This window comes from Anabas testudineus, chromosome 15 (assembly GCF_900324465.2).
Source record: "Anabas testudineus chromosome 15, fAnaTes1.2, whole genome shotgun sequence".
Taxonomy (NCBI): Eukaryota; Metazoa; Chordata; class Actinopteri; order Anabantiformes; family Anabantidae; genus Anabas; species Anabas testudineus.
This window is the reverse complement of record NC_046624.1, coordinates 9,143,304-9,171,121: the sequence shown is the minus strand read 5'-3', so window position 1 is coordinate 9,171,121 and position 27,818 is coordinate 9,143,304. Positions and strand designations below refer to the sequence as shown.

General features: G+C 40.9%; 2 protein-coding genes across 2 annotated transcripts in view; one reads left to right on the top strand and one right to left on the bottom strand.

Annotated features, from left to right (window-relative positions):
- Positions 1–575: 575 nt before the first annotated feature.
- Positions 576–10,365, top strand: phf3 (PHD finger protein 3). Its single transcript, XM_026355555.1, has 16 exons — positions 576–697; positions 1,872–2,122; positions 2,592–2,708; positions 2,812–4,138; positions 4,536–4,812; positions 5,205–5,256; positions 5,537–5,657; positions 5,744–5,900; positions 5,995–6,111; positions 6,296–6,418; positions 6,518–6,662; positions 6,775–6,961; positions 7,049–7,196; positions 7,281–7,370; positions 7,561–7,756; positions 7,862–10,365. The coding sequence occupies exons 2-16, from the start codon at positions 1,888–1,890 to the stop codon at positions 9,598–9,600; spliced, it is 5,031 nt and encodes a 1,676-aa protein (XP_026211340.1). The 5' UTR covers positions 576–697; positions 1,872–1,887; the 3' UTR covers positions 9,601–10,365.
- Positions 10,366–10,593: 228 nt separating this feature from the next.
- eys (eyes shut homolog) overlaps positions 10,594–27,818 on the bottom strand; it is a 124,304-nt gene continuing 107,079 nt past the window's right edge. Inside the window, exons 43-50 of the mRNA XM_026355998.1 lie at positions 21,496–21,668; positions 16,613–16,795; positions 15,509–15,675; positions 14,882–15,026; positions 12,846–13,020; positions 12,406–12,578; positions 12,152–12,313; positions 10,594–11,786 (exon numbers count right to left, since the gene is read on the bottom strand). Of these exons, the coding sequence (XP_026211783.1) occupies positions 10,594–11,786; positions 12,152–12,313; positions 12,406–12,578; positions 12,846–13,020; positions 14,882–15,026; positions 15,509–15,675; positions 16,613–16,795; positions 21,496–21,668 (2,371 nt within the window). The remainder of the gene's footprint in view (positions 11,787–12,151; positions 12,314–12,405; positions 12,579–12,845; positions 13,021–14,881; positions 15,027–15,508; positions 15,676–16,612; positions 16,796–21,495; positions 21,669–27,818) is intronic.

The following is a 27,818-nucleotide window of genomic DNA, read 5'->3' as shown; positions in this document are numbered from 1 at the left end:
TCAAACAGGTTTGATGGATGCTTAGTGGAGATGATCGAAAACCAGACAGTGGCTAAAGTTGGTCCCATTTTAATAATAATTAGTTTGTTTATCTTGTTTAGTATGCAGGAATCAAACACAAAAGCTAAGCTGACAAATTCATATAAGTATCATATTCTTATTTCCCAGAGGTTGTTAAGTTTCTGCTTGATTTTCTGTGCTAATTTCTTACCACTTGAATACAGTTGTTGTTAACATAACAATAGCCTTATTCATGAGCCTCCACTTCATTTGGCCAGCACTATTGTTGGCTCGGCCTCATCCTCAGAAACAATGGCTGCACAACTACAGACACTGGTTGGATCCAGATCCTGATTCAGAATTACAGTTAGAGCTCCTTTCTCTCTGCGGGACTGCAGAATGCGTTTCATAAGTAGACCCAGGGGAGTAAGGTGCTTATTTTTAAGACACTTGATCCGCATAAACCCATGTTTTTAAAGAATAAAAATAGGGGGGAAGCGACGTTGACGTGTGTACAATAAACGACCAGCTGCTATAGTGGCTGTAAACACAGACCACGTGACGAGCAGCGTTGCCTGTCAGGGGCTTTGCAGCAGCGGGACGAATGACGGCTGAGTTAGAGGAAGTTACTGGGAGCAGCTGTGCTAGTATGTAAATCTTACACGAGTTGGGTACAGCGTTGCAGCAAGAGAGAGAGGTAAGATTTTAATGAGAGTGAGAAACGTATTTGTAAGCATTAAAACTGCTCGCCGGGGAAACAGGCGCAGGTGTGCGCGCTCGTCTCCTGCCCGTTAGCTGCACTCGGGATACAAACAAACTTGGTATCTAGGGCCTGTGCTAACATCACTGTGCTAGCCTGTCTGACAGCTTTAGCGTCGAGATATGCAACTAAGTGTTTTCACTCGTTGTGCAGGGCATTTTAACATCGCCGGAGCACGTGTTTTTTGATGCAAACGTCTTTTAAAACCACAGTGGCACCGTTCACACCAGCGAGTTTCTTTGCGTGGCAACTTCCTCCATAAGTTGTCGCTAGCATGCTAACGCACAGGAACGCGTTCTGCAGTAGGTTGTTGTTAGCCGTCCTGCAACGTTAGCATGCTAGCTAGCAAACTGCTCATTGGCAGGACCTGGCCGCACACACTCGGTGTTTCATGTGGACTTTAAAGCGTATTAGCTAATATTAAAACAACTTGCCGAAAAGTCCCCACCAGTCTTTGCCGTGTCTGATATTTTTAGTCGGTACACTGTTCATTTCTGGCCTGCTACGTGTTGTGTTGTACTTCAATATCTAGCGTCGCTTGGTCAGAAACGCTAACTCGCAGGTCATTTAAGTTAATAGTAACCTCACTGTTGGACGGTTGTCTAAGTTTGCTGTAGTAATATTGATTGTGCTTACGCGCACAAACATGCTTAAAGTTTATCGGCAGTGCACAGTTAGTTTATTTTAGCTATGTAAACATTGATGGCCCACGGAAATGGCCAAAGCTGTGATGGCTCAGCTTAACGGTAATGGTACAGTAGCCGGACAGAAGCATTTGAAGCTACAGCTGATGGAGGCGTCCGAGCAGCGAAGTGTTATTATGATCAGCCCCTGAACAGGTGTAACATTCATGTAATGTAGTAGTATTGTAGTTATTGTCCAGCACAGGACATCTACTTGGTGTAACTGGGTGTCTAGAGTTTTCTCAAACTCTACATTAGCTTTCTCGGATCCTTACTGGCTTGTGTTTTTCTCATATTGTCCATTAAGTTAGATTACATACAAGCCTAATTGATGATGGATGTCTCGAAGCAATCTTAACTTAATTTAGCTTGTTCACAAAATGAGTTACTTGAGCTTTCTTTTCCCATGTCTGTGTTATTTTAATCAGGAAGGCAGCAGCATTCATGGATATTGTGGACACCTTTAACCATTTAATACCCAGTGACCAGTTGGACGAGTCCCTGCTAATAAACCAGAACTTGGAATGTGAAGCCAGTAATGAGTTTGGTGCCGGAGTCCGACTAGAAGATTCGCTAAAGAACATGCTTAGTGACAAAGATCCCATGTTTGGTTGTGCAAGCTCTCAGTTCAATCCGCTGGACAATGAGGACCCCGCATTTCAGATAGCTGGCACAACAGGTATGTCAGCAGACACAGCAGATGATAAAAATGTTTAAATGTAGATTTGGACTCACTCCAGACTTTAATTAACAGCTGACATTTACTACTAGGAATATTTGTGGTTGTGTCACACTAAAAGCCATTCTACTGGAAAGTTGTCTTATTAACTTTAAAGTTTTAACTGTACTTTAGCAGTTTACTAACAGCATCTTCTCGCTGCCATAGTTTTGATAACTTGAATTTAACCTATTTTTAACTTTTGTTGGTTAATAAATGACACATTTAGGCCTGTATTATATTAGGATATGCAGGGAAAATCCTAACTCAACATCTGTGTGTAAACACATTTTATTGTTGGTTGCAAATTCAACAGTGTTTTATTTGAGTGTTAAAATAATGAAGAGATACAGCAGAAAATAAATCTGTATTCAATGGTTATTTTTATTAAATAATGAGACACTTTTTTTCTTTTGGCTGATGTTGGCAGGTCTTAATGAAGGCTCAGGGTCTACAGGCCTCGGCAGTAAACCTACAGTTGCTGAGACTACACCAGTAAAGCGACCTGTTGGTAGGCCAAGGAAACGTCCACGTAATTTAGAATCTGGTAAGCTGGTTAATTAATGTTCCTTTTTCTGCCATATGATATTTTAGGTTAACTTAGAGATGTTGTGGCTTATTTTACAATGTTTTTCTTCTTGTTGACATAGAACATAGTGGTGGTCCACAGCCTGCTAACACATCCACCAGCATCATGACTCGAGGACGACCAGGAAGGAAACCAGCCAACAGGCTGCAGAAGTCATTTCTTATTGAAAAAGGAGTTAAAGGTTCCCAGTTGAAGAAAGAGTTAACTCTGGGAGGGCGTGTAAACGTTAATGATCTTGATGGTGGATTTTGGCTCAATCCTTCAGTTGTATTGAGACGATTGACAGTAACAATTGGAGGATTCAGGATTGAGTTGCTTCCAGGACCCTCTTATACAGAGAGTGTTAATACAAGCCAGTCGGCATGCTTTGATGATGGTATTTCTTATGGTGGGGACATAGGTTTTGCCATGATGCCTGATAATCCTGTCAATGTACAGAATCCTATACCAGAGAATAAGGAAGCGAAGGATGTAGAGAAGAGCTCTGCTGGTGATGCAGCCCTCGGGCTGGGCCCATATGTGAATCCTAATGATGTCCAGACCTCCAATGGGGCATTAACAGGGGGCCCTGACACACAAGAAACAAAACTTGACAATCAAAGTGACAATCCTGGAAAGCAAAAACCAGTCAGTAAAGGAAAGGATGGCATAAAACCGCCACAAAACAATGAGAATAACAAAACTACTGCTAGTAATAAGACTGATAGTAAAGAAAAACAACAGATAGTGGCCAAAAATCTACTTAAGTCCAAACAAGGACTGGTTTCTAACAAGCATAAGGACATTTCATGTAAAACAAGCAACACTACTAAGGAGCAGCAAGTATCCCAAAACACGCCATCCAAAATCATCCAAAGTGGAGACCTGCACAAAATGAAATCTCCAAAGGAAAGGAAAAACATAACACCATTAAAAAGACCTGTAGAAAACAGCCAAAGTGAGCATGCTACAAAAGTACAAAAGATACAGGGCACAGGAGATGTTAAAGTGAAGCCACGATTGTCAAGTACACCTAGTTCAGTGGTGAAGAAGAGCCCATCATCTACTAACCGGGTTGGTGATCAGCAGGGACCGGCGAGACCTACTCATGCTCAGAACAGCTCTAAAACTGAGAGTGCTCAACCAGCGCACAGCCGTCCAGGCCAGTCTGTAAAACCACCAGAAGATGGAGGGCAGGAAAAGCCCAAACTGAAAAAGCCAGAGAAGCTCTTTCAAAGACAGAAAAGTAAGAGTTCGAGAAGCATCTCTGTGGATGAGCCGCAGCTGTTTATTCCAGACAACGCTCCTGTTGTGAAGAAGGAAACCGCTGAGGATCAATCTGGTAGCAGTGAGATTGTGTGGGATGGAAATAATTGCTGTGGTCTGTGCAAGAAACACCACAATAACATGTAAGTGTTGCATTTTACATACATATAAAAAAGTAATATACTTATCTTTACTGTACTTCAAGTTCACATCACCATGTTTCTCAGTGGATCGCCGTACTTGTTTTTATCAGTATGCCACATTTAGCTGTAACTCATGACGCACCTCATCGTCATCAGTCACATGTTTTTTATGTTGTTAGACTTCAATTCTGACAGAAAGTCAGAAAGTTGCACTTGATTGGAGTGAAAGCCGCTTCTGAGGATCTCTAGCACCCACACATCTCGTGTTAAAACAAGCAGGTGTTAGAATTACTGTCAGAACAGGAGTTTCAATGTTGGAGTCATTTTGTCCTATGTTAGTGTGTACTCTGATACTCGGGTACAAACACACCTTTAATAACATCTGTACTATGTTCAGGTTCATGGTTGGCTGCGGTCGCTGTGACGACTGGTTCCACGGTGACTGTGTTGGACTCGACCTGACAAAAGTACATGAAATGGAGGAGGAGGACCAGATGTATGTGTGTTTGAAGTGCTGTGAGGAGGAAAGCAAAAAGGTGGAGCCTGAGCCCCCAAGTGTATCAAAACCAGAAGCTGAAGCAAAGACTGAGGTACAGGATCATACACTGTCTCCCAAGCCCAGACCTGGACCCTCCCATTCACTCACATCAGGAGGGGTGAGACCAGTAAGAAAGGTAAGCAGAGTCACCATGACTTTTACTAAAAGTTTGATCATACATTTAAGAAATATTTTGTATACAAAGGAAATTTAATTTGTTCCCTCAGCTAATTCATCCTCTGATATTAATCATAGCCAGTGTTACAACTACACAAGGTTGTTGTTTTCTTCTTGTTTTTACTCTGGCTTACACATGGGTATGTGGTAGACACGGTGTACTCACCAAAGTTTAGTACATTTTTCTGCACTTATAACTCACCCTTTATTTTTAACTTTGCTTTCGAGGGTGGGCGGTTATAATATTCCAGCTGATGTACTTCACATTTTTATTTGTATTTTCTTTATCATGACCAGTAATAATTTTAATAACATAACAATGTGTGTTGCTGTTATTTTCCCCTGAAACAGGATGCAGATAGAAGGCAGTCCACAGATGTCAAAGAAGCAGCTCATAAATCAGGTATTTTTCAGCTTACAGCACTGTAAATATGATTGAATCAAGACAAGCACACATGGGTTTTTATTTTATATATGAGTGTAGCATGTTGCTGGTGTTAAACCATATCTGACAGGTGTATATTTAGAACGGTAAAAGTAGTGTGATGCATCTGTAGATTTGTTGGCTGGCTTTGCTTTTTTTTTTTTGCATTTTTGTGTCATCATTTTGCATTGAACCATATTTCATAATCCTTGTGGTCACAGATTTCTCCCATCTGCTCACTGTCATTCTGTCCTCACAGGAAGTCATCTGAAACAGGAGACAAAAAGTAAAACTCTGTCTTCAGTTTCAAAGAAACCTGTGTCTGTGGAAGCAATCAGGCGAAGTGTGCGTGATTCTCTGAAAGAAATCCTTGTACAGAGGTAAGTATTTCACAAATAAAATCCATTAAATGAAAACAATAATTACAATATGAAATATGCTTCATGTAAGGTTTCCTGCATTTTAGGTTGAAAGAATCAGATTTGAACATCTCAGTGGAAAGGGCCTCTGAAGTTGCCAAAAAGACAGAGCGAGAGCTTTTTCACTTGTATAAGGACACTGACAACAAATACAAGAACAAGTACAGAAGCTTAACGTTCAACCTCAAGGATACAAAAAATAATGTAAGTAGAATTTGTTTATTGGCTTTTCATTTGAACTCTAATTTGAACATAGTTACATTTGCTTCATCTTAACTTATTTTAATGGCGTTTTTAGGTGCTCTTTAGGAAGGTTCTCAAAGGGGAAATTTCACCAGGTAACCTAATTCGACTGAGTCCTGAGGAGCTGGCCTCAAAAGAATTGGCCGCATGGCGACAAAGGGAGAACCGACATGTAAGTAATGCTGCATTTTCTTACAGGCTTTTCTCACAGTAATTCTCCCAATAGCTCAGAATAAATGTGATATGAAAGTTAAGCTCAGCTTGTCTATCGAAATAAAATATTGAGGTTTTGTTTATTTAGAAAAATGGGATGGTTGAATTTTGGAATGCAAAGCTTTGTTCACGACATTTTACAGACAATCGAAATGATTGAAAAAGAGCAAAGGGAGGCTGAGAGACGACCGATCACAAAGATCACACACAAGGGTGAGATTGAAATTGAAAGCCAAGAACCAGTGAAGGTACCTGAGCCTATAGAGGTAAGGAACAGCTTAAATATCATTCAGCATTGTATTTACACTTTACAGGGAGAGAATGATATGTCTACTCAGATGCTATTTTTTCCTCATATTTTTCAGCTCGAGCCTCCTCCCAGGGTGACAGAAGTCTCAGCAGAGTGCCCAAAAACTCCTGAGAAGAAAGCAGAAAGTTCCAAGACAGAGAAAGACACTACAGACCAACACAAGTCTCACTTATTTGATCTACACTGCAAAATCTGCACAGGTAAACCCTGACATTGGCAAGAAAATGGGTTTTAGTCACCAAGGTCTGTCTTTAGCTTGAACATCTTTTTCATCTTGTCACCCATGTTACTTTTTGTTTTTTAATCTGTAAGGTCGCATGGCACCCCCCGTGGAGGAGGCACCAACCAAAGTGGTCAAAGTTGCTACTACAGTTGTTCGGAGACAGTCCACAAAAACAGAGGACACGAAAAGTACAACTCCACCTGCGGCTGATGATGACCTTCACCTCACTGTTTTAGAAGAGAGTTTTCGAAATGCTCAATCAGGATATGAAGGAAGGTGAGTAGTTATTCCTGACACTCTCCATGGTTCTTGTTTATTACTCACTTTTGCAGGTTTACTTGATTGCTGAAATACTGGTCACAGGTCGGATCATACAGCTGGAAGAGATGAAGAGGCAGCTTTCCTTTCCAACCTGAAGTCCCTGTGGCAAGGATTAATTCACATGCACTCTGTGGCAAAGCTCGTAACAAAAGCTTTCCCCGTCTCGGGCATTTTAGATAACTTGACTGAGGTAAGGCAGACACAGTTGAACATATTAAGAGTTTGCTCTGCTGTTGAAATGTTTTGTTCTAAGATTCTGTCTTTATTCTAATAGGACCTTCCAGATAGCATTCAAGTAGGTGGGAGAATAAGTCCACAGACAGTGTGGGACTACTTGGAGAAGATTCGGGCAACTGGAACAAAAGTAAGTTTTCATTCTTTTAAGTATGTGCAACGCCTGTAGCACAGTTTAGTTTACATAGGTTTTACTGTGATCAAAGTTAGATCTTAACATTGATTTTTAGAATCTGGGTTGAACTTTTTTTTGTTTTTGTTTTTTTTTTTTTAAACTTTCACTTGGATTTTACTGACACATACTTTTTCTTTTATTAAAGGAGGTGTGCCTGATTCGCTTCTCCCCTGAGACAGAGGAAGATGAGATCTCTTATACTCTTCTGTATGCCTACTTCAGCAGTCGTAGACGTTTTGGGGTGGTGTCCAATAACCTAAAACAAGTAAAGGACATGTATCTCATTCCACTTGGTGCCACTGAAAAAGTTCCACATCAGCTTGTTCCATTTGATGGGCCTGGTAAGCTGAACACTAGATATTTTTTTTTGTGCTAATTATTTTCACTTTATAAATTCCACAGACATTTCTAATCCTTCACATATAATACATTTTTTAATTTGACAGGTTTAGAAAACAACCGTGCCAACCTTCTCCTCGGACTTATAATTCGCCAGAGACCCAAAAGAGATTTCCTTTCCGCGGATATGAACGAACCTGCTAGGATCATTCCGGAAATCAAGCCCATTGCTGTTTCAACAAAAGAAACCAGAACAACAGAAGAGGATGAGAAATTCTTCCTCTCTTCCCTGACTACTGTACATAAGAAAGAGAAGGACAAACCACTTAACACTACTGAAGAAGTTGATGATCCAGTTACAGAGTCTGCTGAAGAACCATCTGTATCAGAGGAGACCAACAATAAAGAGCCACAAAAACCACTACGCTTTCTCCCAGGTGTATTAGTAGGCTGGGGTGGTGAATTACCACCTCTACCAGATGTGGGAGGTAAACCTGCAATAATAGCAGAAGACATCCAGAAAAACACTGTGAAAACAGAGGCATCAACTGGAAACTCAAAAAGTCCAACAGCTGCTGCGCCGCGAGAACGCTTTGTCATCAAGAAGAAAGAAGCGAAACCTGCTAAAGCTGAACCAGAGCTGTCCAGCCCGACTGATACAGCTGCTGCTAACAGCTCATTGGGAAAAGATGCTGCAGTGGTGACCCATGGCACGCCACTCTCTCTGAAAGATAAGCCTCCAGATGTATCGACTGAAGCATTCCTGGCAAGCTTGTCAACAGCTCTGAGTGGGAGTGAAACTATCATTACTGCCTCAGCAAACAAAGGGGATGCTTGCCCTTTGTCTGAAACTGAAAAAGAAACGTCTGAAGGGAATTCAGTGTTGCAGTCAACACCCCAAGCTGCTTCAGATCACACAAGTAGCTCAAAACCTTCTTTAAGTGGAATATTGAAAAAATCTTCAGCATATTCCAGTGTGAATGAAGTTAAAACAGAGGCACCACACAATGATAAAGCCAACCAGCCAGCTCCTTTGAGTCCTAAACCTGTTCCTGTGTTGAGCAGTACTAGAAATGACCCAGTAACACCTTTTCACCAGGGATATTTACATCTTTCTCAGGCCAAGAACAAACCAGAGGAACAAAACCAAACTGTTACTCAGTCTTTCTCTGGTGAAAAGGAAGACCCTGCTATCTTCCAGCCTGGTGTTCCAGTAACTCCGACATTATGTCCTCCCACAGTGCAGGGACCACAAGTAACACTGGCTCTCCCAGGATATAGCAGTGCAGTACCTTTCCCACTGCAACAGCCTCAGGTACCTGGCAGCTACACTTGCCCAGCTGACCCTCCTCTTAACACTTTCTCCACCCCACAAACCCAAGATCAGAATCATAGCACACAGTGGGCTCAGGATAGCACCTCGGACGCGCTTCCTGGACATCAGTCACAATACCCTGACGGTTACCCTCAACCATCTGACCGTCCTCCATCCCTGGCCAAAGACTACAGGCGTCTAGAGGAGCGATACAGTGACCCGTGGGACAGGCCACGTAACACAGATGATAAAGATTACCACAGGAGGCACAGTCACCACAGGGACTCCCATCACGGAAAAAAGGGCAGACACCATGACCGGGAGCGAGAGAAGAAGCACGATCGCAGCCATGACGACAAGTACAGAGAGAGGAGCAGGCACCATGGACACCCAGACGACCGCTACGGTGAGAAGAGGAAAGAAAGACACCACAGTGACGATTATAGCAGCCGTCACAAGGACAAACACAGGCACAGACGGGACTCAGACTATGAGAATGGACGGAGAAATTCAAAAGACAGTTACTCATAATGGCGTTTTCTGTACAGCTTACTAGTAAATGCGCAGGGCTCAAAGAAAGACTGTTAACTTGTTGGTCCGTTGGCTGGTTCAGACCACTTTGGCTGTAATGGCTGATAGTGGAGTTTTGTTGTTTTATACACCGGTCCGAAGCTTGTATGCCACCTTCTTCATAGAAGTTCCATTTTATTTTATTGACAATACAGCCAAAATTAGATATAATTTCAGTGGAATTATGAAGATTATCATTTCAGACCAAGAAGAACTCAATATTGGAACATTTTCTACATTTTAAAATTTTATTGTATATAACTTGTTCATATGAGCTGCTGTACCGGCTACAAATGATCTTAAATGTTTTCAGTCTTGTGGCAACAAACAAGTACGGACCATTTGGTGGAAAGCTAAATAAAAATATTTGGCATGAATGTTAAAAAATAAAATAAAATAAAATAAAAAAAAAAAAGGTTTGAAGACAGACATAAAAGCAGCTATGCTCTTTTTCAACTTAATTTCTTTTAAATTGCTTAAATATTTCATAATCTTACTTTCTATTGAAAAGTGTTCATTTTGGCTGTAATATACATTAGAGATGAAGTGTGCCTTTGCACTGTGTTTATGTACAGTTCGTAATAAAGTTAATCATTTTTTTTATTGTTGATCATAAAAATAATATTTCTTTGTAAATGTATTAAAGGTAAAACTTGGATTTACATTGAACTGTTACAATGAATTTATACATTAAAGTTATTTAGAAAAAAAGTGTGTGCCAAAGAATCAGACGTGGGGGCTTGAATTTGTCCGATTACATGTTTTTGTAATTTGACGTGGACAAAACTTGAAAAACCCAAAATGGTCACTGAAATAACTGAATCTGACAAAAGTAATAAGAAATTACAAAAAACAACTCATGACTCATTGTTATGAGTCATGTGCTTCTAAAGGTCCAGTCCATATCATAAAGGACATTTTTAACTATAGCATGTAACTAATTTGTATGTTTGACTAATCATTGCCCTCATAAACATTAAAACCCTCACTATTTTTGAGAAATGCCAGCGGCTTTGTATCTTCAAACAAATAAACATTTCTGAGATCTCCTTCAAAGCCCTTTAGGAACAACTCAGATGTCACCATCGATACATTTCTGTATAATTCAAATCCTCCAAAATAAAACTGACCCCCATAGTTTAAGGCCACATAACGCTCGAATGGATCCACGTCTTCAAAGAGGATCCTCTTTCTGTTCAGGAACACCTGAATAATCGTGCCGTTTAAAGACACGGAAACGTTATGCCATTTGTTGCAGCACAGTGTGAGATTTCTCAGAGTTAATGGGGGGGAAAGTCTCTCGCCAAGATTGACTGCAATTTTGAGATGGCTGCTCTCGAGTCCGACGGCGAGGTAGTCGTCATCTTCGTGTTCGGCCTTTCCCATCCACACCATCAAACTGTCATGTGAGCTCGTGCGGAAGCTGAAAGAAATCTTTGTGTACTTTAAATTTCTTGTGTTATGCCTCGGGTCTGAGTATTTCACATAGGAGTTTCCCACAAACTTGAGAGTGTCTCTGGATACTTCTGTGTCGCAGTGCCTCCCTCCCCATCCTAAGGGACATATGCAGCGGTATGAGGTGGCACTGGATGGAGCACATAAAGAGCCGCGTCTGCAGATATTGTTTGCACAGCTAACAGACTGGTTACACACAGAGCCTGTCCATGACGGTGGGCATATACACGCAAATGAGTCACTTCCTGTTGCCCTGCAGCGGCCGCCATTTTGACATACCTTGTACCCACAGGCTGTCCCATCCCAGTCTCCTACGTTTGCTCCACTTACTGCCCCCACCTCCGTTAACTCAAACTCTTGACCGTTGAGTATAAGTTCTCTCAGGCCACCAGTGAAGCCGACCGGCTCCTCTTCAGTTGCATCTGGGGAGACTGAGCTCAGAGTGGACACGCCTCCGACAAAGATGTCTGTAGCAAGATCAAGGGTGGTCATACCTTCAGTCACATTCTCTTTAACCTCCTTATTATCCAGACTGAGGAAGCCTCGGTGACCAATCCGGCCGGCCTTCACCGTGTGCCAGGTGCTGCCACGCGAGTTCACTCGCTCAGCAGACTGAAGGACATGGGTTCCGTCCCCCAGATTGTACCGCAGCTGGACAAACCCAGATGTCAATGAGAGGCAGAAGAAGTCTCCTACAGGACAAGGAAAGATGTTAACAAATGCTTGAAGATGTTTCAATGATTTAAACAACAACTGGAACAACTGCAGGAGGCGAGAAAGTACATTTTTAGTTATTTTGGTAAGATCACTGTTGTTTTGGTGGGTGTCTTTACACTGCACATGACAAATGGTTATGCCAGTGAACCCAGTTTAGCTCTTGGACTATTTAAAAATCAAAATATTAATCACAGAGTCGTGGAAGGTGATCTGAAACGGCATTTTATCATCCAGTCAACAGGGATGCATTTGAATAGTTCAGTGACTGATTGTGAGCCACAGTGGCAGAACACAGACAGAAAATGTGAACACAGATCATTTAAAATGAAGATGTCCTCACCAGCTCTGGCACTGAGATGCTGTGCAGCGTAGACAAGGATGCCATCAGGTGATAAAGGCTGGAACTGCAGCTGCAGAACAGTCCTGTGTCTGATACTCTGAAGTGGGAATGACATCCACGACGACTGGTTCCCACTGAAGAAGGGATCACTGATGGTCACGGCTGAACACGCAAAACAATAAAGCAGTTAAGGTTGGATTAAATAAATACAAAAAACACGCGTGGGGATACAGTTAGGGGTTCAATGATGTGACCTTTCTCGCAGTAGAGCCCTGCAGTCCCCAGGGGACACTGGCAGGTATATCCATTTGGGAGAGGGATGCAGGTGGAGCCGTGGGCACACAGGGGAGGGGGACTGTGCTCGACATCACACACAGACACGGTCTCTGAACAGAGTGCTCCCTTCCATCCAAATGGGCACTGGCAACTGCAGACGGACACAGTCAGACGCTGTGAAAAGCTTGTAGACACCCATTTCCTTTCACTATACTTGCACAGTGTAACTGATTGTAGTGTTATCGCCGTCTAGTCACAACACATTTGGGACAATACAACGTTCAGCTGTTGTGTGCTTGCACTCGACAATAATACGTTGGTGGAATCATTATGCTGTAAATAATGAGAAAATGAATCCAAGTTTTTTACCCCCCCCCCCCCCCCCCCCCCCCCCACACACACACACACACACACTTACTACACAGATGAGCCAGAGTCCACACATGTCCCTCCGTTTCTGCAGTGAACATGAACACAGGGCGTGACTCCACACTGGCCCACACTGCGCCCGAAGGCTGGACGTCCCGCAGGCTGTCCCAGTATTTGGAACTTTCCGTCTCTTCTTGTGCGAAACTGCACATCAAAAATGCAGCCTGTGATAGTGGATTCAGAGGAAACGCCATCTTTTATTTTTCTTGAATAGTGGTCAAAAGAGTGCACATTAAAATGTGATGAATTGGTTTCCTACTCCAATAAGGCCAGTAAAAAGGACACCATTAGGTGCAATGTTTGATGTCTGTTTACATAAGGACACATACTTGAATCTGCTTGTCTTCAGTAACCCTTGAATTTATATGGATAACATATACATCTCTGCAGTCTGCGGTTCCCTCCTGTCGTCATGCATCTCCCTCATCCTATTTGCGTTTTGCTTTCATAATTCAATTTGATCAAGACAATATTTGCTTTGGCCTGTACCTGCAGAGTACAGGGCCCTCAATAAATACAAGGCCTGAGCACAAGCCTTGTAGTCATCTGCACATGCAGACTCCTTTTCTCTCTGCTGCATTAGTCACTGGCATTAACAGGATGCAGGGGAAATGTCATGCTCATTCATGAATATTCATGGCATGATGCTGTCTACTTGGCAGACTCGAGTGATGGTTGCGGTGCTGCAAACATAGGCCCCGCCGAAAAGCAAAGCAGATTCTTAAGGAAGATTATAAAAGCTGGTTTATTTTTGTTTTAGCTACACAAGCGGACTCTTGTAAGAGATCCAAGAAACCTAGGGAGATAAGTCTAGCAATGATACATCCCAGAGACGTGCAGGAAGCTGTCAGATTGTTTCAGAATGATATTTTCCACTAAGTCCCTACAGCAGTCTTTAATAAAACTAGAAGAAAAAAAAAACACAGTGGTTAAAAAAGAAATGACCCTCAAGACATTTTAGCAGCTCCAATAAAAAAAAATGCTCATGAAAACAGCATGAAATTAGTTTTAAATAGACAAACCTGATAAACTAACTTCCCAGTTTCTTGTTATTTGATCAACAGCTTTAACTGAGTAACTGATTTTGTTTTTTTCTTCTTCTATATTTCTTCTTGGTCTTTTTTTCCGCAGCCACAGTGGCTCCTCTGCCACCTTTCCACAGGGGAGTGTGGATCTGTTGATAACTGGGAGTGAAGTGCATTATCAGTGTGTTCACTGCCAGCCATCATGATTAGGGCTCGAGGAAGGTCACACAGATCTGATTAGACGCTCATGAGTTCTCATTACATCCTGAGAAGGAAGGTTATGGTTCCACCAGTGTCGCCTGGCTGAGGTAGTGCTTACCAATACAGGGGGACTATGACAGCCTGATACAACATGGGCAAACTGATCCTTTACCATACTTGATCTGATTTTTGAGGGTGCGTTCGGTTGGCAGAAAAATGAATTATGTGATGATAAAATGAGTAAACACACAAAATTGCTCCAGTCTTTATACAGAAAAAGCTCTTGTTCGCCTTAAATGGATCTGCCATGACATTTTATAATAACGAGCTTCAATGCTGGGGTGCAGAGACTGTTGAATATGGTTATGATGATATTCATAGCTCTTGTCATTATTATGGTTATGGCAATTTTGTTCTACAGCTCCGCACATTAACAGGCACAATGAATGCTCTCCAGAATGCAGTCCTACACGGGGTCACCAGAGAGAAAGCATAAATGATGCTGATGATGACAAAGATTATTTGTATGGTACCCTTGTTCAAGTGACTTATCAGCCCTGCAATGGATTTGCACACATCACAAATTTATACCGGGTGTGAAGTGATTAAAGGCTGCAGATACAATCAACCTCCGAGCTCTGTCCTGGCCTCGTACACAGTCCAAGCCTGCAACTCCCTTTTCAGTATACACCTTCCCCTCTGCTTACAAACACAGAGGTCCTGAGAGAAACTCCAAGCCCCCGGTGCTGCTACTGCAGACAGCAGTATTGGGTTCGTAATAAAGCCGTAGGAGTCTTACCCTGAAAGCCTTGACGGAACCTGGAGCCCAGTGGCAGCAGTTCAGGGGTGTACTCATTATATCCACCTACAAAAAGCTGGTTGAAAACATTGAGGCCCACCAGGGTCCCTGGAGACGATCCTGTCCTGTTACGCTGTCCGTCAACCTGAGAAAGACACAGTAAAATGTCAATGCTCAAACTAAAGTCTTACATCTCTAGGCGTCAGCGTGGGAGCACAATTAATTTAAAAATTTGCCACAGGTGACAAAATGCATGACCTCACATCGATCACTGAGTTACTGAGTCTGTGCTCACTTATTAAACACCAACTTTTGCCCCTGACCACACTAAATTTGTCAAGCATCTCAGGCTTCCTAAAGGTTTCTACAACACTTGGATGACACCAAAATCCTCTTCTACTGTACCTGATCACTGAGTTGAAATAATCTGTTAGTACGTATTTTCATTCAGTAGTTCAAGACAAGTATTTTGTCTTTTTCAGTAAAAATAAAAATAAAAGTTACAAAATTCTTATAAATATATATTATATATTATCCACTGGGGCTGTTCTAATGGCTTATTTTACTAGTTGGCTTCCTTCAATTTATCACCCATCAACACATCTATACACCAAAGCATCAATTCACCTTCAGCCATCCTGTTTTCTTGGACCTTCCAAATGTAACAGTGTGAATGCTGATTTGATGGTTCAGTCGATCGCTGACGATGCTCGCCACACCTGAGCCGAGGTTGAATCTGTGCACAACTCTGCCATTCCGCAGTCCCAACACGAGGAAGTCGTCTCCGTCGCTATCTGTAAAGTACGCAGAGTTTTCCCATTAGCATGGCATTTTGCTTTGTTTCTAATGTTTTACATGTTTTGTCTGGTTTTTATTTATTTACTTAATTCTCTTCAGATCAGTCAAATCAAAGAATCAACCCTTGGTCGTGGGTGATCAAAGATGCTGCTTCATTAGTCCAATTATCATGCTCACATTTCATCTATTCTCATTTCGTGCCTTTGAATTTGTACCATTTCCAAAAGTGTTGCTCGCTCTCCTGACAAGTGTTTCATTATTCATGTTGCTCCTGTTTTGTTTTGCCTCCACCTTGATGAATTGTACTCTCAAGAGAAAACAAGTGCAGAAGATCCTCAAGATCTTGTGGGTTTTTTTTTTTTCTCCTCCTCTTTTGATGAAATATGCTGGTGACAATGACATGGCGGTTACCTGCCACCGAACCTGACCCCACAGATAGGAGATCCTAATTTAACATGGCGGCTGCTGTCAGCATCATAGCGCACCTACGCCTCAAAGTCTGTTTAATGCAATTACCACTAATACTTCTGAGATGTTTGCCTCACATGTTCATTTTATCTCAGCAGAGCCAACATGCTCCTTTTGAAAGTCGGGAACAATAATCGTTTAGCTGGAAATCAACTAATTGCTGGACAACAGGAAGACTCATTATTAATGTCTCAAAATCTGCCAAGACAGAAAATCCTTAGGGTATCCTTTGATTAGAAGGATCTCAGAGGAGAATGGAAATTCATTAGATATCACATTAGCATACACAGTGGGTGATACCCCTCAAAACGGCAACAGTGTGCCTTTTGAAACCCTTAATGACGTTTGACTAGTAAAATCTAACTGAACAGACTTCTCAGAGTTGTTTCCTCTTCTTCTTTCACTCGAAGAATGATTTTAAATTACTCTGTGTGTATGTGTGTGTGTGTGTGTGTGTCTGGTCACCTCGTCCTTTATGCCCAGCGAACAGGATCAGGTTGTCTTTCGCAGCAGATGAATTGTTGGCCAGGGTGAATTTCAGTTTGAACTCGTAGAAGAAACTGAGGTTCGGGATGGAGGAATAAGCCACGAAGGAGGTGTAACCAAACTCACCACTTCCGCTGAATCTGGCACGAGTTACGCTGATGGCTGCAGAACAGACACAGTTATCTGTGTTAAAATGTGACTTGTGTAAACTGATCCTGGGCCTATTAGAGCTGTGTGGTAAGCTCATGTACATTGTGTGAGTCGGATTCTTCAGCTCCTTCACGGGTTACCAAAAGATGGCACTATTGCTACACACTACATACCAGTGGTTGGTGAATTCTTTTCTTTTGTGAATGCTATTAGATGATGACCTGTTTTCAAATACTATCACCTCTTCAGTCCTATTCTATTTTCATTAGTAGCTGTTTAGGAAGGGTTCTAGCAAGAAAGCATTGGTTCATACCCAGTGTTCACAAGGGTAGCACAATAATCCCAGTGATTCAATTACAATCTCAAGTTTACTTATTCAGAATGCATGGTTGGTTCAATAATGCCCTCTCTTGTATTCCATCTCAGCATACCCATCTACTTGATTTTACACAGGGGACTCAACGTACATTTCCCCACGCTCATTCAAAATTACATGCTGCAGATTTTTTTTTTTTTTAAACACATCAGTGAGGATTCAAACATAAAACTGCCCTTCTTCACTGGTAACACCTTGCATATTATCGTGCAGCCCCAGGCGATGGCTAAGAGTGGCTCAGGGCTCCCTTCTGCGACTGGTCTCAGCTCTGTTTGGTTGATAAATTATTAATAAAGCTGCAAATGCTTCTATTATCATCTCTTGTCTGGCAAAGTCACATTTGCTTATTGTTTCATTAAATGGCCACAGCATTACAATGACAGCTTATTTGTTTTAACTATGATATGTTTAAATTGATCATACAAGTGAGTCCAAATGAAGCATCTGAATTAATTAATATTAACACATTTTAGATGATTAGGAATTCATTTAAAAAAATGACATCAAAAATGATTTTTTGATATTGTCACAACAGAATGAACTTCTATTTCTTTTGAGAGCACAGTTTGTAATGTTGCTTTGCTTGTTGTATTGTAAGGCTTAACTTGATCCTAGTTTTGTACAAACCAAAATGAAAGTAATACATTTTTCAGCCAATCCAGCAGGTTAAGCAGCTTAAATGGTAGCAGCTGAGGGTATCACCACTGGCTATGAAGAGCAGTGGCTCACCATTTTGTATTAATAAGCAAATTGTCAATTGAAAAAATATATATTGCTCAATAATTTGCAAATAATTGAGGTATTTCACCATCTACAGGACATTATTGTAAAATAATAATAGTAATAATACTAAAATCTGTGACTCTGGGGAAATCTCAGTGCATAAAAGGCAAACACCATTGTTGAACGTGAGTTCACATGTATAGCCATACAGGCTCAAGAGTACTTTGGAAAAAAGTCAGCGCTGCAACCAGTGCATCCATGTAAGCAACACACAACTATATTCCGCAAGGAGAAAACCATACATCACTTCAGAAATACTGAGCTCTCTGTGCCTGAGCTCATGTCAGGTGGACTGAAAGTCAGTGGGAACGCGTTTCAGTCCATGTTTCAGCTTTTTCAGGTGGATGTCGGATTCTCTATGGCAAAAATGAAAAAGATCATCCAGACGGTTATCAGCGTAAAATACAAAAGACAGCATCTGTCATGGTATGAGGGTGCATCATGGGTGACTGGCGTATGAGTGAAGGCACTACATATATTGGGATTTTAGAGAGACATATGCTGCCATCAAGGCAACGCATTTTCCCAGGATATTTCCGCAGGACAATGCTAGGCCCCATTCTGCTTGTGCTATAGGATCCTGGCTTCATGGACCCAGAGTGTTGCCGTGCTTGACTGGCCTGCCTGCAGACGAGATCTGTCTCCAGTTGAAAATGTATGGTGCATCACGAAGAGGACAATCACACGACAACCACAGAAAGTTGAGCAGTTGAAGTCTTGTATACAGCAATAATGTACAAATGTTCGGCTTATACAACTGCAACAAATAGTTTCCCACTCCAAATTATGCAGTAGCATGAAAGGAAAAACATGCTTGAGTGTGTTGCAGGCATTAAACTCAAAATGTGTTTATACTTAAAAAACGCAATTAGGTTTGTCAGGGAAAAATTGACATTTTTTTCTTTGTACTTAAGATAAATAAATGTTCAAGTGCCAGACTGTAGATGTTATCACACAGAAACATTCCCAACTATGATTTCAGAATAAAGGGACCTCCTGCAGTTAGGTCATCACTCCTTTTCAACAAACCGAACATCATCAGTTACACACAGAAGTGGCACTAGATGTGCAGTTCATTTGATTTTGCATGCTTGAGTGCATTTAATCTACTATCAGTTACCTTTGGGCGTGCTAAACAGGATGCACCCAAATCACAAAGGTCCACAGTAACTCATAGGATGTAGCGAGTGCAATGACTATATTCGTGAATTACGGACTACTCGCTTACTCTCAGCCATGTGGCATGTGCTGTGTATACAAATAAAGACAATCTCAGCAGAAATCACTCATGTTTATTGGTACACGGTAACGTGTTCCTGCTTATAGTTTCTGAAATACTGCTCAGTGCTAGTAAAGGTGACTAGTGGTCACAAAACATACTATTAACAAAGAAGTTTAATGCCTGTCTCCATGAAATGCAGCCACGATTTTAACACCACACTCTGCCAAATAATATTACATACCGTTTCCACTTTTCTGGGTATCTGTATAATATAGAAAAAACCAACAGGAGCAGCAAAAGGAAAACACAACGACACGCAGCACCAGGTAGTGAAATGCCTTCTGACAAAAACTGCATGTAAGCCTTAGCTGCCACAGCGACACATCTCCTGAGGTAGAGATAGTGTATACAGTATGTTATTATGTTCTTTTTCATCTCAGAACAATTCAAGGTTAACAGTAACTTCACTAAATCAATACCATCTGAGATGCTGATGCTGAATGTTCGAGTACGAGCACAGAAATTCTCACATCTCACATCAAAACCATATATCTGCAATTAGCCGTTGTTTTTTTCTGATATGTAAAGAGCAACTTCACTGATTTTCAACTTGATTCCTATAGAGGTAGTTCAGAGAGCATGTGCATGAGAGGTATTTAAACTCAAGGTGAAAAAAAAAAAAAAAACGCTCCAGTTGATGTCATCTCCAGGAGTTTTTCAGTTCAGACAAAGTCATTTGGTTGCTCATACTACGGAGGTTGTAGTGCAGGATGACCTCCTCCTCCAGAACACCTCTATGTGACATCAACTGAACTGATGAAGTGTCGATGTCGTCTGGAGCACCTTTTCAGCTAGCATCAGAGATATTTTAAAAGAGCGAAGACAGAGGGAAGTTTAATACCCTTCATATGCACGCAATCCCAAAATTAGAAACACAGCACACAAGTTCAAAAATCGGTGAAGTCCTTTAAGACAGAGAAGATAAACTATGATTGATAATAGTCATGCTTCTATTTCACATAAGGTGTACGGTCTTCAGTGGTTTCTCTCTATTAATTCCAACAACGAATCTTAAACAGCAGGTATGGGCAACTTGTGCACAAAGGTAGACCATTAATAATTCTGAGTGAAGTCATCTTAAATATCCATTAATGTTTCATGAACAAAACTCTTGAGGCATCAACATCAGCAGCACTTCCTAGTCTTCCTTTTCCTCCATTTCCTGCTTTTCCTACACCTACCTTACCTACGTGAGTGCACAAGGTAACCGTGAAGAGCTGAAAATATAACAAAAGCATGTGCTGTTCATGTTTCCTGGTGGCAAAAAAATAAAAAACAAATAATCAGTTCTCATTCAAATCTTATTAAATTCTATCAGGATTAAAACTCAAACGTTCACCATATAGTCATGTGATGCTAGAGGCTTAGATTACTCTGTCTGCCATGCGTGCTGAGAGTCTGACAGAGGCTGTGGCATGGCTGAGCGACTAATGTGCCAAGCACCCTGCTGCTGCTACAGCCAGTTTAGTCAAACAAAACCCTGTGTTTCTGAGAACCACATCCTGTGAAGCCTTCCTCTTGGTTTGGAAAAATCTAAGAACACAACACATTTTCTATTTGCTGGATTTTCTTTTTAGGTTCTTCTGAATACATTTAGTAAAAGTCAAATGCTTTCTGTGACTGAAGAATATATATATATATATATATCTAATTTCTAATTACCGGGGTCAAATGCTAACAGCTCAGGAAGTGTTATCGGTCAGCGCTTTATGATGCTCATCAATAACTTTTTATAGCTTCATTAGAAAGCGAACACACACCAGGTCATTGTGTTATATGGAATCCTATAATGAATGGGAAAATAAGAGACTACAGAGACAGAAGTGACAACGAGGTAGCTTATTAAAGTTGTTGGGGAATAGGAGAGCGCATCAACACCCTGCTAAGATACGGAAGATGCCTGACATTTTAAGAAAGGAAAAAAAAAATGTGAAGAAAAGTTAAAAGTAGTGAACTGAACTGAACAACTGAAAATACAGTTGCTGCGAAATATGATTTTATGAACTAAAAAAAAAAAAAAAAAAAACCTTTTGAAATAGTCAGCAAAGCAGCCGTGAGTTGTACTCAGATTATCTGGCTCTATTGCTGGAGGAAGATGTTTCTGCCTTCTCAGCACAATTTGGTTTCATTAATCCCTTTGCTTAACAACAGGCTCTCATTCCGCCGACTGCTCAAGGCTCTCATTCACCAACTGTTTGCAGATCAGTCTCTTTATAAAGCTGCTAAATCTACACTGCACTGATGTGTGTAGCTGTTCTTTGTAGCACTTACGTTCGTCACACAGTAGACCTTGTCTCCCGTAGGGGCAGAGACATACTGCCTCCAATGGCGACTTTGGGATGCACGTGGCTCCGTGGCCGCAGGGGTTACGCGCACAGGCATGGAACTGGCACAGCCGGCCCGTGTAGAGCGGGGGGCACTCACAGAACCAGTCCTCAGCGTCGCTAAATGTGTACACATAGAGGGAGACATCATTAGGCTAGAGGTGAAAATGGACCGTGACACACGCAGCAACATGTCCGAGATGCTTTTACAAGCTCACTCAGCGGCATGCTGAACACACAGGGAGAGGGGCGAGGATGCAATAAGCCAACCGGTAATGCGTGGAAGATCTGAAAAGATGTTTTTTACGAGAAAAAGTGTCCAGGCTGATGGAATACGTGTGATATATGAGATCTGCCGAAAACACAAGCGTCTGAGTGAAAGTGCAGATAGTGGTGAAGAAAAATAACAGTGTAGTTATGGGCTAATTTATCTTCGTTGGTATGACAGAGGCAGACATTCACACATCCTAAAATATGTGAAGCACACACCTTGATAAATAACAACAGAGAGCAGGTAATTAGCAACATGTCAAAAACAACAAAAAATCAAAAACAAAACACAGAAATTGCACCGGATTTTCCATTTTTTCCTCGATTCACAAGCGCATGAATCAAAGAAACATGAAGAGAGCGAAGATCCAGCATCCAAAGTAATAACCAGACAGGGATTATAAAATGGCCTAAGATGTGCACAGCTTTGAAAGATATAATATCAAATAGAGGAAGCATTGGTGAGGTTTCAAATCTTTAAATTAATAATGTGTTTTGAGCAGCAGCACTGCAGAATGTATTTTGTTCCTTGAAAAAGCGGCTTCTTGAAATTAAATATTTACATTCTGTCACTGGAGTTGAGTATCGTTAGATATGACTGTGTTGAAGTACAAAGGATGTCTAATGCAGTAAATATATCTGGTGTATAATATTTAACAGGCTGTTGATGTCAGTTTTGAGACATTTTAAGGTGCAATGAAAAATCCGCCTTCCCACACATCTGTGCTAATTGCGAACATCATTTGCAAGAGAGCATTCACAGATGGAAATTGTCATGCGCAGAACAGAACAGAACAGAACAGGCATTGTCATTTGACAACTGGCAGGAGGAAGAATCAAATATTTAATGGAGCACCTCCTGGTGGAGATTCCATGTTTCAGGGCTTTGAGTGCTGCTAATTTGTCCTTTGCGCTGTCAGGTTTGTGTTTCAGTGTTGGTGACACACACACACACACACACACACACACACATACACACACACACACACACACACACACACACACACACTATGCGTGGGTTTTCCTCCAGATGCTCCAGTTTCCTCCCACAGTCAAAAAACCCATGCAGGTTCGGTGAATTGCAGACTCTAAATTGATTGAAGTGTGAAATGTAAGTGTGAATATGTTTGTCTGTCTGTTGCTGTGACGGACTGGCAACTTATCGAGGGCTTCAAAAGCTCCGGAGCCATGCATGGATGGATGGATGCATAAATTAAACTATGAAATAATTCATTACACAAACGTAAATGTAAATCCAGATCGCTTTACAAATAGATAGTACAGACTGGTTAGAACATTAGATCATGTTTAGTTTAATTAGTAGGCTAGAGTACTGTACTTTCCCCTATGTAGACAGTTACTGGGTAAATAGCATTTCTATTTAGAAGTGTTGAAAGCAGCTTACAATTAACAGCATGGAGTTTGCAAAAGATGCAACTAGATACAACATTTTAGCGTCATGTCTACTACCACTACTATAAATAAAAATATAACAAATGGTTTATAACACAGTATAGTGTCACTGTAAGCGGATATTGATTTTTATATCTATTTTTTTTAGTATATTATAATTCATTATCCCTTTATACACCAGATCCACTTATGAATGTAAGTGAATAAAAAATATATATGCTTACAATAGCTCGGCCAAATTCAAGAACCAAATCACATGTACAGTAATTTAACGGAAGATAAAGCATTAAAAATGAACTGCTAAATTAGCACTAAAAACAGACAGCAGATATTTCAGGCTCCACAAAGGTAAGGCGTAGACAGAAGAGGGGAAGGAGTGCGGTTGAAAACACTTGAGTTTTAATTGGCCTAATCAAAAACTTGATGTGTGGGGTGACAAAAGGTTATTTTAATTTGCCTGAGGCAATCACTTTGATTACAAAATTGTTGTAATGTTTGCAGACTAATTTGAATATGTTCATCACAAATGCATAAAGTTGGTAGCTGCCATATCTCTCGCCATTCAAAGATTACTCTGCTACAGCACACAGACTGCATAAATTATTACAGAGTGCTACATTTTTAATCTAATGACTACCAGATAAAATAATGAATAATTGACCGGTTAGCTCCGGATATCCCTGTCAACTAGAACAATAAGCTGTGCGGCCAGATGCACGTTTCAAATTTCATCCCTCTGTAAGTTATTTACAGAACACTTCTTTTCAAGTGCTTGTTGGTATGCAAATACAATTCTACATTAAGGCACTGATGAGGCTCCGCTGCCGTGGCAGTCGTCAGTTCTTCGGATGAAAGCATTTAGCCCACTTCATCGTTAGTTAAAATAAAAGGGCAACTGGGTTTAGAAAATATTATTTATAGAAAGGCTCTGCTTTGGTACTGAAACACCATTTGGTCTCCAGTGTTGTAAACAGCCAATTGGACACCTTCACGACACAGACACTATGATTCTTGGTGGATGGGAGGGGAAATGATTTAAAAGACAACTTGTTCTTCACTCAATTATTTGTCATCTGAATTTCAACACGAGCGAAGGGATGAAGTGGAATTTACACGTGGCATTCACCTGGTGTACGCCTTCACTCAAGCTCCTGTTTGAGCAGACGGCTGTTCGATATTTCTCTGACCTCTTCCAGGCACCCTTGCAAACATTTCCTTGGCGGAGAAGAAGGGTGATGTCTGTTAAGGCTCCATCACAGAGTCTTTTGAAACATACTGCCATAGAAAAGTATACTTTAGATGATACTTGAAATAAAAACTGTATAGATAGGAGGCATAAAGCAGGAGGAAACTTTTCTCAAGGGATTAAACAATACTTCTATGGTCCAACCTAGGATGTACTGAACTCTGCAGAAAGCTGTGCTTCTCGGTAATATTTTTAAAGTATGTTCACATGCTTAGACTCCACACTTTTCAGACGTGTCACTGTATTTATTCAAGTGGTTCACATTCCTAAACCCATGGTGTACTAGATCTTTAGAAGAACTTCCAGAGTACTGTCCTGTAATAAACACTAAATGCAATGCGCCTGTGCCTGAGAAAGTTGTGTAACAATTTCCCATTATTTTCCCTTGATTCCAGACCTGTCTGTTCCTTTGACGGAGGAGAGTGTCTGACATATTTCCACACAACTCTTGTCCCCCACTTGCAGTGATCGTGCTCTCATCTCTCATCAAAACATAGCATTATATATTATATAAGCATTGCATTATATCTATGGAATAACATAAATGTGAGACAATGTTCCCAAATTGAACTGTCTCAACCTAAATGTTCTCCTTCTGTTGCATTTCACTGTAAAAACAAATAAGTATTCTAATTAATTAATAATTTCTTGTTCCTGTTCCTATTTTCATATCAAGTTATCAGCTACTTGTCGCCAAGTCATTTTAATAACCATATTTCTTCTAAGCGTGTCAAGGTAATACAGAAACTCATTTTTTAGCAAGGAAATGTCCATGTGTATAAAAATAAACAATTTGGCTAAAAAAAGAAATAAAAAAAAAAAACACTCTCACAGTTGTTTTGAATGCAGTTGTCCTCCAAAATTCAAAGACACAAATTCAATAAACTCCGTAATGAGCATGTTTTCTCAGGACATATTCCTTAGGGACTGCAATTGCACACAGGATGATAGGATTTGTTTCTCATGGTGAATTAAAATAATTGTATTCTGGACCTTGAGTTATTTTATAGGTACTTTGAAACAAGTATAGCTGGAACTCTGATTAAGATTAAATTGGTTTCACTTACTCTGTGAAGAACACTTGCAGGCAGTGAAATGGAGCATCGAGAGAATTCACTGTTAAGTGGATGTTTGTGAGCCACCAAAGCTGGGCCATCACAGAATGAGCAAGGCACTGTCTCTCTGCTGCAGCCAATTAGCAAGAAGTATTGCTGTCTACATGAATTCTGTTCTGTGTTTGTGACTAACCATATGTCCGTCCGCTATTCGGTAGCAAATGTGGATCTGCTCATGTGATCTCTGTGCCAATTCTTTTTTGTTGTTCAATGAGGATGTCACGAAAGGTGACTTATTGTGATAAAGAATTGCAAGCATCTATATTAATTTGTAAGACAGTACAGTATTTAGCAGCTAAAGGGCAACACGTCTTTCTAAGAACATGGTAGAGACCAAAAACTGAGCTAAAACAAAGTGGGTATTAGACTTAAGGTTAGAAAGAATACTCTTGAACAGTGCTAATGCTGATTTGTGATTTGTAACACATCAACATAAATAGAAAATCCACCTTTGTTTTTTTTTTTTTTTTTTACTAGAGTTAGATGATTGATCTGCACTTATGCAAATCTTCTGTCCATTCACACACACATTCAAACACCAGACACTGGGAGCATCACAGGGTTTAGTGTCTTGCACACGGACACTTCAACATATCACAGGAGAAGCCAGGAATCAAACCACTGACCCCACAATTTATGGACAACTACTCTACCTGCTGAACCACAACCCCACATGAGAAGACTGATACAACTCTCATGTCTACATGGGCAGACACAGTTTGCCAGGCTCCTCCCATAAGTAACAAGATCCACTTACTTGCACCTCTAAGCTAATTATTGTTACCTCTTATTTATAAGACATCTTATTTATAAGATTTAGGCCATACATGTAATTAGCCTATGACTATTACATACCAATAAATGTACAAATATTCCTGATTTCTATGCTATTGATGCTTTTTCCTTTAAAAAAACCTAATACACATCAGGCATATTAAACATTTTGTCTTACATTTGTCATTCTTATCCAACATGTACACAAACTCGAATGTTGCTAGGTGCAGAGTACATGCTGTCTTGTCCTAACAGGGTACTGCCACGTGTTTCCACAAAAAGTTCCCTGCATGCCCAGACAGAGGCACACAGAGACACAATCAGCATCAGCAGCCTAGCAGAACTTTCACCGTCAAGGAACATGAGCTCCAGGTGCAAACCTCGTCCCGCCTCGACAACCACAACTGGCCCCAGCACATCTGCACATCTGTATGTGGATTACACGGGATTGTGCAGCATATATTTATCAAATTGTTTAATCAGCAGATGATGACATGTTGCATTTCATAACTAACTGTGACTGTTTAAATGCAGGTGTTCACATTTTCCTGTGATGAAATTCTTTTTCCTGGCGTTCATGTTTGTTACTGAGGCGCAGCACAACGGTTAGAGCGTGAATCTCTCTGTGGCTTTTTGGAAACAATTTACAGTTGGTCTAATGACATGCTCTGCGCAACCTGCAGCTGAGGTTTATAAATGGCACGGATATCAGGCATCACAGAACTGGCACTGAAGAATAAAAAAGGCCATCGTCCTTGCTGATTGCCTTTTCACATTGATGTCACTTAAATACCTAATATGTATGTATCGCCCACCAGCTACAAGCCATTATCCTCTCTGGCTTAATATTGATATTTCTACATGCCTAAGTGAACAAAAACCCACACGAAAAAGGGGAACAGCACTGAAATTACCCCACCTGAACCCACAATCAAAATCCTTATTCATCCTATTATACTGTGGCAGCACAATCTAGGGCGACTAACAGAATGAACAGAGTTCTGTGAACTCCCGATGACCCCTGCATGCTGTGTGGCGCAAGAGGATAGTGCATTAACACATATTCATCACGCAGATAATTGCAAGGCCCACTCTTTTGCACATGACAAGCCAATGTGACCACAATGACACTGGCCCTTAATTGGTATTCTTCAAGCCTTTCATATCCCAATATTCACGGTGCCCTTTTTCATTTCCTGTTTAATAAATGCAACTGTTAATTGATAGTGTCATAACACAATGAAGACGACATTTAGAGGAGCTATTTTCCGGATTAACCAAAGGTGAAAGAGCATCATTCGTAGCTAATGCAGACTTACAAAGATAGGCAAAATTGCTGGTAAGTGGAGTGTGATGGCCGTCCGATGAGCTGTACTGGATAAAAATGAAGAACAGATCTTCACATTTGTGACCCAGCACAAGGAAGTAAGCTTAGAGGGATTACTTTCACTG

What these genes read in the sequence shown, in the direction of transcription:
- phf3 (XM_026355555.1), top strand. Translation starts at nt 1,888, where the DNA reads ATGGATATTGTGGACACCTTTAACCATTTAATACCCAGTGACCAGTTG. An exon ending in CAATCAGGATATGAAGGAAG is followed by an intron (nt 6,962 to 7,048) that starts GTGAGTAGTTAT and finishes TACTGGTCACAG; the next exon opens with GTCGGATCATACAGCTGGAA. An exon ending in TGTTCCATTTGATGGGCCTG is followed by an intron (nt 7,757 to 7,861) that starts GTAAGCTGAACA and finishes TTAATTTGACAG; the next exon opens with GTTTAGAAAACAACCGTGCC.